The sequence below is a fragment of the Miscanthus floridulus genome, chromosome 17 (genome assembly GCF_019320115.1).
Source record: "Miscanthus floridulus cultivar M001 chromosome 17, ASM1932011v1, whole genome shotgun sequence".
Taxonomy (NCBI): Eukaryota; Viridiplantae; Streptophyta; class Magnoliopsida; order Poales; family Poaceae; genus Miscanthus; species Miscanthus floridulus.
In genome coordinates this window covers 27,136,711-27,148,541 of record NC_089596.1, presented here as the reverse complement: position 1 = coordinate 27,148,541, position 11,831 = coordinate 27,136,711, and the positions used below count along the sequence as shown (strand labels likewise).

General features: G+C 38.2%; 1 protein-coding gene across 1 annotated transcript; it reads left to right on the top strand.

Annotated features, from left to right (window-relative positions):
* The first annotated feature begins 4,710 nt into the window (after positions 1-4,710).
* LOC136517034 (uncharacterized) lies at positions 4,711-5,295 on the top strand. The gene has a single exon (XM_066510545.1). It carries the CDS (start codon positions 4,711-4,713, stop codon positions 5,293-5,295), a length of 585 nt encoding a protein of 194 aa, XP_066366642.1.
* Positions 5,296-11,831: the final 6,536 nt, after the last annotated feature.

Here is an 11,831-nt window from a genome sequence, read left to right as displayed (position 1 = left end):
ACGTTAAAAGAGCATTTTACCATTGATAATATGGCTAGGGACGTGCATACGGCCCTGGTTGGTTCAGCTCATATCAGTCTTGCTTATAAGCTGAGCAAGATTATATGATAAGCCACGATCTTGAGAATCTGTTGTCTTGATTATTTTGGGTAGGGCATTTTGCATTAGGACCCCTGAACATTTTCTAAATCTAGCCACAGCAGACTAGCACTGTTCTACACTATTTATTTGTGTCTATACTTTGCATCTGGACCCAAAAAAGAGTTCCTATTTCTTTTTCTCTCCCTTCTCTTGTTGGTCGGGCGGACGACGACGGGGTGGAGCTCGATTGCGGCCGCGACTTGCCTCACCGGGCGGTGAAGGAGGAGGGAGGAGACCGCCGACTACCTAGGCAGGTGCGAACGCGAGCCACGTTTTCCGAATCATGGGCGTAGGGGCGCTTTCCGAACAACACTGTGGGCGAGGCTCGAACGCGGAAGCACGATCGCGGGACATTCCGCGAGCTTTTCTCGCTTATCTGGCTCAAACGCACCGCAACGCCAAACCAAATAGGGCTAAGAAACCCACCAAGGATGCCAAATATTCCTACCCTTTTCACAAAAAAGTGGGAAAGGAAACCTCATATTTTTTCATCATAACAATAAATGACAAAGAAGCTTGCTCCATAGGCACCCGCCCGATAGTCCCCCACACCACAGAAGAAAAAGCAAAAGGACACATGCGACATGGATGAACTGAGCTCTATCTAACTCATACAAACCTAGTAGTACATGGTATACACCAGCTATAGCTATATCCACCATTCGGCGTCAAAGAGATCGCTAGATGTGAGAGAGGGGACTACCAAGATCGAAGTTGGAAATGTGCACAACCTCAAGCCATTTTCTACTCTAGCAAGGGGGCGAGTTGATAGAGAAAGAGAGATATATATAATGTTCTTTTTTTGAGAGAAAAGAAGAATTTGTAGTTTTGTTGAAGTTTCATCGTTAGAATCTAGGGGCAATTTCTTATTTGGCCCTGGTTTAAAGTTGTCTTTCTTCCTTGGCCCTAAAACAAAATTCCTTATCTATCTCGTTTTCCAATCTGGCCTTACCGTCATCTCCCGCCTCTAACACCGTTAAGTGGCACATGAAATGACCAAAGTGGCCCTGAAATATTATGAGAAACCAAAGGTCATCCAGGCAGCATAACAACATAATTTTGAGCACTTTGAATCCAATTTTCATAACATAAAAATTTGTGTTATGAAAATTGGATTCAAAGTGCTCAAAATTATGTTGTTATGCTACCTGGATGACCTTTGGTTTCTCATAATGTCTCAGGGACAGTTTGGTCATTTCATGTGCCACTTAACGGTGTTAGAGGCGGGATATGACGGTAAGGTCAGATTGGAAAACGAAACTTCGAGTGAGGCCAAATAGGTAAGAAATTTTGTTTGAGGGCCAAGGAAGAAAGACAACTCTAAACCAGGGCCAAATAAGAAATTTTCTCTAGAATCTACTCCCTCCATTCCATGTTCTAAGTATATACCTTTTTCTATGCATCCACATACACTATATTAGATACATAGTAACTTTTACTATGTACGTAGAAAAGTCAAAATGACTTATAATTTCGAACAAATGGAGTAGCAAATAAGAATGTAGGATGGATATTTGTCATGCATAGTTATTAGGATGTGGGATTATAGAATATCAAAAATAGCAAATGTATGTATTGTGATGTTATTATTACAAATCTCTACAACTAAAAATCATGAAAAGTCCTCGTTAACCTGGCAACACGAAAAGCATTGTGCGATCCCCGTTTCCTCTAATTTTTTTGCACCAACAGGTGGCCCCAAGGTCTGACACACGCCCCTCCTGTGCGTGTGCCCCACACCCACCACGCCTCCCGCGACCAAGAGTTCGAGATCGACCACTGTTGTCCTGATCCCCATCCATCACCCCCATGCCTCCCGGCATCACAAAAATTAGTGCACCTGCGTTCGTCGGTTGCAACCCTAGTGCCGATGGCGGCTCGTGGCTTGCGTGGATCCAGTGAGCCGTGGGTGGAACAAGGCATAAGGGCAGCTCCAATAATAGGCTTTTAAGCTAGCTCTAAGCATTTTTCTTATGTTTTAATAGAAGAGAAAGAAAAACTAGCTCTTAATCAAGAGCTAAGCTCTTGCACACATTTCAAGGTGATGTGAGAATGTCATATGTGACTATCCATGTTAAAAGCTATATGCTAAAAGTTATTAGTACTATTGGAGAAGTTGGCTTAGAGCTAGTAACTAGCTCTAACCATTATGGGTGCCCTAAGAGGAGGGTAGATCAGATCTAGCTATCCAGGCAGAGGCATGACAAATTGTAAGGTACTCCGATTTTCAAAAACGTGCATGCTACGGTGCTAGCCGTGTTGAAATTGACAATTGGGCAAGTTAGCGTGAGCGAGCATGTTTCTCAAGGGTGATTCAGATGTTGGCATATTGTTTCTCTCAAGGGTGAACTCAGCATTAGTAATCGATGGATTTATCTTTCCTGCATGCAGCTGTTTGTTTGTAGGCCATGTCAACCAGTAAATCATGCAAGTCTAAGTGGTTGCACTTTTCTCGAAGGAGTATATTGTATAGTCCATAGAGGAAGAAACATACTTGATTGATATCTTGAGAATGTCGGATTGCCACATGCTATGGAGGTGCAATGCAATTGATATAAGAATGCAAGAGTTCAACACACATGCCATTCCTACATCATTAGGACGTGCTACATGCCATTCTACGATAATGCTGGTTATAAAGAATTTTGGACAAAAGGGGAAATGAGTTTTGTTTGCAAGCAATTGTGATCCTTTCTGGTCATTTTCTCACTGTACAAAGCTGATTAAATATGTGACTTCCATTGATTTGTTCATTGTCAGATGAACTAACATTCAGTCCAAATTATGTAAATATGCTTCTCATCAATTTCGTTTTATAGACTTTACATCCTCCAATCTTATACACCTCTCTCCTTGCGTTTGAAGGTCCACAAACTAACACTCGGTCCACCGAGATATACTCAGTAAAAAATACCTGGAATCTTTCATGTAAATGCATCTGCAAATAAATTTCTTAGATTCGTATCAATATAATGTCCTTGCGTCCATTCACATGCACTTTTTCAGTTTGTGGTTTGGTTTTAGTAGAGGACTCGTTGAAGTACTTCCTCTATCCCAAATTATTCTAGTTTTGGCTTTCGCTTCCAAACATACTTCTAGGTACAAAGTCTAAATCATAGCCATCAATCTTAACTAGTATGGTGAAGATACCTTGTAATGGTGCATACTATCCATAAATAATGAATCATTGCACATCTAAAAACTAAAATAGACAAAAATACTTCATAGAAACAACTTCTTTTTGAAAGCTTAGGAATTTCTTACATAACATCCATGTATATTATAGGGGCAAAATGGATGCCAGCAGTTGTATAGGTTGGATGGCCCATGGGTTACAATATGCAGTAGAAAACACTACGTCAAACGTTCACTGTAAAGGCCAGAGCCATTTTACTATAGGGACGGCTGGTGATTGAGCCGCCCCTACAGTGGGCTGGCCGTGCCCAGCAAACCAGCTGCCCTTATAGATGCCTCAGTATTACCGGCCGCCTTTACAGATGGGCTGATTAGTAAGGACGGCTGGTGATCCAGCCGCCCTTACAGTGAATGGCTGTATAAGTGGCTGCACCCACCTTCTTCCTCCTCGAGCCACTCACTCCATCTCGCAAAAAAAGGTTGGGAGGCCTTGGGCTCCTCCCAAAAAATTGCTCTACTAAGGGGGAGGTTTTGATCTCAATTTCTTTGGTGGAGAGCTTGTTGAAGGTAAGAAAATGGTATTCCAAGCCCCAAATTCAAGTTTCAATGGTTGGTTAGTGAGTAAATTAGAGCTTTGTTTTCTCTCTCTTCCATGGTGCTTGAGCTTTGTATGGAGCTAATTAGACCCTAGTTTTGAAGCTATTAGTGTGGATTAGCTAGAGAAATGAGCTCATAACATTTATTTAGTGGCTCTTGCTTGATTTTAGTGGAGATAAAACCCTAGTTTCATGTATGTTTCATGAAGATCTATTTCTAGATCTAGGATTTTTTTTGTAATTCTTGTTTCATGAAATTGGAATGGGGTTGGCATGAAAGGTAGTGGGTAAAATAATAATTGGTGGTAATTGTTCTCTTTGAAATCATATATTTTTACCATTAGATATATATATTGTCTTTATAAATATTTATATATGTATTAATAGGCAATTAATTAATTATCCTATACCATGGATTTTTACAATTGATCTCAAGTTATTAATTATTAATTTGATTCCTTTGGTGGAGAGCTTGTAGAAGGTAATAAAATGCTATCCCAAGCCTTTAATTCAAGTGTTAATGGTTTGTTAGTGAGTAAATTAGAGCTTTGCTTTCTCTCTCTTCCATGGTGCTTGCTTGAGCTTTGTATAGAGCTAATTAAACGCTAGTTTTGAAGCTATTAGTGTAGATTAGTTAGGGAAATGAGCTCACACCCTTTATATTTAGTCGCTCTTGCTTGATTATAGTGGAGATTACACCCTAGTTTTTCATGTGTGTTTTATGTAGACTAATTTCTACATCTAGGATTTTTTGTTAATTTTGTAATTAATTCTCAAGTAATTATTTATCAATTTGATTCCTTTCATGTATTTTCTTTTGTTGTTTTCTTTTTAAAAGATGGAGTACAGGAAGTCTCGGATGTATGGTTGGTCAAGGATCGATGAAGATTTCCGTGAAGAGGTGGACAAATTTATTGAAGCCGCAAAGAAGCATGCATCAACGTTAAGATATAATAAGGATACAATTATTTGTCCCTGCAAAGATTGCAAGAACCGTATTGCATTTGCAGATGTGGATACCATCAAATCACACTTGGTTATGCGAGGATTTGTTTCGGACTACACAGTGTGTATTCATCATGGTGAGACAATGGTTGTTGATGACGACAACAATGATCAAGAAGAAGACGCTCTTCTGTACCAATACACAAATGAGGTTGATGAAGACATGGGCTATGACCCTAGCAATGAACAAGGTGGTGACTTTGGCAATCAACAATGTGCTGATGATGCTGGTGGTGCCGGTGCTGATGGCGGAGCACGTGAGGGGGATAAAGATGACGGTGACCATTTGGAGGACATGCTTCGGGCCATTGGACCAAAAATATTACTACAAAAGAGAGGTCTACAAAATCTAGAGAGGGTGAAAACAGCGTCGAAGGAGACTGTGTATGGTGTTGAGAAGGGTTGTCCGACACACTAGACACTGCTCTGCTTTGTGCTTGAGCTACTCATGTTGAAGGCTCAGTACGGTTGGTCCGACTGCAGTTTCGATGATATGTTGAGTCTCCTATCACGGGTGCTGCCACTGCCAAACAAAGTTCCCACCAACACATACCATGCGAAGAAGGTTATAAATCCATTGACAATGGGTGTTGAAAAAATCCATGCATGCCCCAACCATTGTATCCTTTTTCGTGGTGATACGTTCAAAGATCTAGACAGATGTCCTCGCTGTGGGGCCAGCCGGTACAAGGACAATGACCTTTACAGTGGAGGAGAAGCCTCCACGGGGAACAAGAGGACTAAGAAGGGTGCGAAAAAGGTGGTACAAGAATCTCAACCCCTAGAGGACACTCCATTAGGCAATGATGCAAGGAAGAGAAGAGTTCCTGCCTTGGTAATGTGGTACCTGCCAGTGACGGACCGCTTGAGGCGTATCTTCCTGAACCCTAAGGAAGCCGTGCTCATGACATGGTGGGACAACGAGCGTAAGGTAGATGACGATGTGATTGCACACTCGACCGATGGTAGTCAGTAGAAAGACTTCAATGATAACAACAAAGACTTCAGCCAAGACCCAAGGAATGTACGGTTCGCCTTGAGCACCGATGGAATGAATCCCTTCAATGAGAGGATGAGCGACCACATCACTTGGCCAGTGTTCCTAACAATGTACAACATCTCGGCGTACTTGTGTCAGAAGAGAAAGTACCTTTTTCTCACTGTTCTTATATCTGGCCCTCAACAACTAGGCATTGATATAGACGTGTTCCTCGAGCCTGTGATGCAAGAATTTGAGAGACTATGGAAGTTTGGGGAGCCGATGTACGATGCGTTTCAACAGGAGGACTTCACATTAAGAGCAATACTTTTTGTGACTATCAACGATCACCCTGCGTTATTTGCCTTATCTGGATAGATCAAAGGCAAGATGGAATGCTTAATATGTTTGGATGATACTAAATGGGTGTGGCTAGATGGATCCAAGAAGGTTGTTTACATAAGGAATCATCGCTTCTTAAAGAAGGGTCACAAGTACCGCGGCAAATTGTACTTGAGATTCTATGGCAACATCCCGGAGGATGACCCCCCTCTAGAGAGATGTCATAATAGACAACATGTGTTCAAAATAGTGAAAACCATACAGATCGTCTATGGAAAGAAGAATCCGGATGGAATGATCAGAGATAGAAGCACACCTCCTATCGAAGGTGTACCTTTTAAGAAACAATCGATATTCTTTTGATATCTGCCTTACTGGCTAGAATTGGTGGTCCCCCATGCCATTGATGCTATGCACGTGTAGAAGAATGTCTTTGAGAGTCTCATCGGTACCTTGATGGACACAGCCAAGTCAAAGGATGGTCTGAAAGTACGGAGGGACATGGAGCAACTAAACGTGATGCCAGAGCTTCACCCAGTACTTCAGGATAATGGAAAATACAATCTGCCCATGGCTTGCTACAACCTAGACATAGAAGAGAGGAGAGCTTTACTCACATCCGTAAAGAACCTCAAAGTCCCCACTGAGTTTTCGGTGAACCCAAAGAAGCTAGTGTCGATGAAGGACCTGTCATTTCACTACTACAAGGCTCACGATTGTCATATGATGCTGATAGTGTACCTACCAATTGCAATCAGGGCTATCAAGCCAGAGTTCCTAAAGATGGTCATCATCCGCATGTGCTACTTCTTTTCAAAGCTCTCACAAAAGTCGTTTCGTAGGCAAGAGCTAAGTGACCTACATGATTTCATGGTGGAGACCCAGAACCAACTTGAGATGTGTTTACCTCCTGCTTTTTTTGATATAATAGTACATCTCATGATTCACCTGATTCATCAGATAGAGGTGCTGGGCCCAAGCTACTTGCATGAAATGTGGGCCTACGAGCGGTTCATGTTGGTCCTAAGCCGATACGTGCATAATCGAGCATACCTAGAGGGCTCCATGATAGAGGGTTACACTACTGAAGAAGTCATTGAGTGCTATCAAGAATACCTAAAAGTACAGAGAGGGATTGGCAATCCTGATTCTCGTCACAAGGGTAGGCTGGCTGGGAAGAGCACCAGTGGTAGGAAAACATTCATCGACTATGAATATAAAGAAGCCAGTTAGGCGCATTATTGTGTCTTGCAGAGCACAAAACTGATGCAATCGTACATTAACAAACACATGGCTCTCATTATGGAGGAGAGGAACGGCCGTTCAGATGATTGGGTCATGAAATAGCATAGGCATCGCCTAACTTCCTGGTTGAAGGACCAGGACATACCACCTGGAGAAAGTGAAGATTCTATTACCATCAGTAAATTAGCGAGGGGACCATCGAAACATGTGACGTCTTAGAATGCTTATGACATCAATGGGTACACATACTATACCCACACAAAGGATAGTAAAAGTGTGAACCAAAACAGCGGCGTTCGAGTAGATGTAGTCGACGGACTAGGGCGAAAGGTCCCATTCTTTGGCATAATTGAAGATATATGGGAGCTTGACTATGGAAGGAATCTAAAGATGGCCGTGTTTCGATGCCGCTGGATGAAGCAACATCAAGTCAACGAGATCGGGTTGAGAGTCATAGACCTCCATAATATAGGCTACAAAGATGACCCTTGGGTGCTCGCTTCATGTGTTGCATGAGTTTTCTATATGCCCGACCCGCTAAGTAACCTCCCCCCGAAGAAGAAGACTAAGCATGTGGTTGCCTCCGAGAAACAACATATTATCGGAGTTGATGGCGTGGACGATGTTGGAGCTTACAATGACTACGCTGAGATGCCGCTATTCATAGACTTTAGTAACAAGATCAGTGCAGTGGAAAGGAACCTACCCAAAGACATACTGCCATGGGAACGAAAAGGTAGCAAGGGAAAAGTTGTTTCAGTGGGGCCTAGCTAGTTTGTGTAAGTGTGTGTGTGAGACTACATTTATGTATGTGTGTGAGACTACATTTATGTATGTGTGTGTGAGACTATATTTATGTATGTGTGTGTGAGACTACATTTATGTATGAATCGTTCAAACTTTGTCAAATTAAAAGTTGACCAAAATCATGGATCTCACATAGAGTTTATGAAACTATGTGAGAGACTTATCAATTTAGAACTAAACTTTCCTAACACTTTCTCAAATGCAAAAATAACCTATGTAACAATTGTAGATCTTGATGAGTTGATCAAACTTGGTATTCATGACGTTTCTAGTTGAGACCATCTAGGGTTTCAAAAACTGGTTTGGAGCTGTCAAAATTTAAAAATCCAAAATTTGAATCATTCAAACTTTGTCAAATGAAACATTGACAAAAATAACAAATGTATATCTTGATGAGTTTAACAAACTTGGTATTCATGACTTTTCTATTTGAAACCATTTAGAGTTTCAAATACTAGTGTGAAGGTGTCATTTTTTTAAAATTCAACATTTGACTTGGTCAAACTTTATCAAATGAAACACTAAATGACCTCAGATGAAAAAATTTTGAATACAAAGGTGTTAGAACTCATCAAGATCTACAATCTTTATATAGGTCATTTTTTCATTCGAGAAAAAGTTAGTAAACACTAGTCATAAAATCATGGATCTCACATAGGGTTTATGAAACTATATAAGAGACTTACCAATTTAGAACTAAACTTTCCTAACACTTTCTTAAATGCAAAAATTACCTATATAACAATTGTAGATCTTGATGAGTTGATCAAACTTGGTATTCATGATGTTTCTAGTTGAGACCATCTAGGGTTTCGAAAACTGGTTTGGAGCTGTCAAAATTTAAAAATCCAAAATTTGAATCGTTCAAACTTTGTCAAATGAAAAGTTGACCAAAACAAAAAATGTAGATCTTGATGAGTTTAACAAACTTGGTATTTATGACTTTTCTATTTGAAACCATTTAGAGTATCAAATACTAGTGTGAAGGTGTCATTTTTTTAAAAATTCAAAATTTGACTTGGTCAAACTTTGTCAAATGAAACACTAAATGACCTCAGATGAAAAACTTTTGAATACAAAGGTGTTAGAACTCATCAAGATATACAATCTTTATATAGGTCATTTTTTCATTTGAGAAAGTGTTAGTAAACACTAGTTATAAAATCATGGATCTCACATAGGGTTTATGAAACTATATGAGAGACTTGTCAATTTAGAACTAAACTTTCCTAACACTTTCTCAAATGCAAAAATTACCTATATAACAATTGTAGATCTTGATGAGTTGATCAAACTTGGTATTCATGACGTTTCTAGTTGAGACCATCTAGGGTTTCGAAAACTGGTTTGGAGCTATCAAAATTTAAAAATCCAAAATTTGAATCATTCAACTTTGTCAAATGAAAAGTTGACCAAAACAAAAAATGTAGATCTTGATGAGTTTAACAAACTTGGTATTTATGACTTTTCTATTTGAAACCATTTAGAGTTTCAAATACTAGTGTGAAGGTGTCATTTTTTTAAAATTCAACATTTGACTTGGTCAAACTTTGTCAAATGAAACACTAAATGACCTCAGATGAAAAATTTTTGAATACAAAGGTGTTAGAACTCATCAAGATCTACAATCTTTATATAGGTCATTTTTTCATTCGAGAAAGTGTTAGTAAACACTAGTCATAAAATCATGGATCTCACATAGGGTTTATGAAACTATATGAGAGACTTGTCAATTTAGAACTAAACTTTCCTAACACTTTCTCAAATGCAAAAATTACCTATATAACAATTGTAGATCTTGATGAGTTGATCAAACTTGGTATTCATGATGTTTCTAGTTGAGACCATCTAGGGTTTCGAAAACTGGTTTGGGGCTGTCAAAATTTAAAAATCCAAAATTTGAATCGTTCAAACTTTATCAAATGAAAAGTTGACCAAAACAAAAAATGTAGATCTTGATGAGTTTAACAAACTTGGTATTCATGACTTTTCTATTTGAAACCATTTAGAGTTTTAAATACTAGTGTGAAGGTGTCATTTTTTTAAAATTCAACATTTGACTTGGTCAAACTTTGTCAAATGAAACACTAAATGACCTCAGATAAAAAAATTTTGAATACAAAGGTGTTAGAACTCATCAAGATCTACAATCTTTATATAGGTCATTTTTTCATTCGAGAACGTGTTAGTAAACACTAGTCATAAAATCATGGATCTCATATAGGGTTTATGAAACTATATGAGAGACTTACCAATTTAGAACTAAACTTTCCTAACACTTTCTCAAATGCAAAAATTACCTATATAACAATTGTAGATCTTGATGAGTTGATCAAACTTAGTATTCATGATGTTTCTAGTTGAGACCATCTAGGGTTTCGAAAACTGGTTTGAAGCTGTCAAAATTTAAAAATCCAAAATTTGAATCGTTCAAACTTTGTCAAATGAAAAGTTGACCAAAACAAAAAATGTAGATCTTGATGAGTTTAACAAACTTGGTATTTATGACTTTTCTATTTGAAACCATTTAGAGTTTCAAATACTAGTGTGAAGGTGTCATTTTTTTAAAATTCAACATTTGACTTGGTCAAACTTTGTCAAATGAAACACTAAATGACCTCAGATGAAAAAATTTTGAATACAAAGGTGTTAGAACTCATCTTGATCTACAATCTTTATATAGGTTATTTTTTCATTCGAGAAAGTGTTAGTAAACACTAGTCATAAAATCATGGATCTCACATAGGGTTTATGAAACTATATGAGAGACTTGTCAATTTAGAACTAAACTTTCCTAACACTTTCTCAAATGCAAAAATTACCTATATAACAATTGTAGATCTTGATGAGTTGATCAAACTTGGTATTCATGACGTTTCTAGTTGAGACCATCTAGGGTTTCGAAAACTGGTTTGGAGCTGTCAAAATTTAAAAATCCAAAATTTGAATCGTTCAAACTTTATCAAATGAAAAGTTGACCAAAACAAAAAATGTAGATCTTGATGAGTTTAACAAACTTGGTATTCATGACTTTTCTATTTGAAACCATTTAGAGTTTCAAATACTAGTGTGAAGGTGTCATTTTTTTAAAATTCAACATTTGACTTGGTCAAACTTTGTCAAATGAAACACTAAATGACCTCAGATGAAAAAATTTTGAATACAATGGTTTTAGAACTCATCAAGATCTACAATCTTTATATAGGTCATTTTTTCATTCGAGAAAGTGTTAGTAAACACTAGTAATAAAATCATAGATCTCACATAGGGTTTATGAAACTATATGAGAGACTTGCCAATTTAGAACTAAACTTTCCTAACACTTTCTCAAATGCAAAAATTACCTATATAACAATTGTAGATCTTGATGAGTTGATCAAACTTGGTATTCATGATGTTTCTAGTTGAGACCATCTAGGGTTTCGAAAACTGGTTTGGAGCTGTCAAAATTTAAAAATCCAAAATTTGAATCATTCAAACTTTGTCAAATGAAAAGTTGACCAAAACAAAAAATGTAGATCTTGATGAGTTTAACAAACTTGGTATTTATAACTTTTCTATTTGAAACCATTTAGAGTATC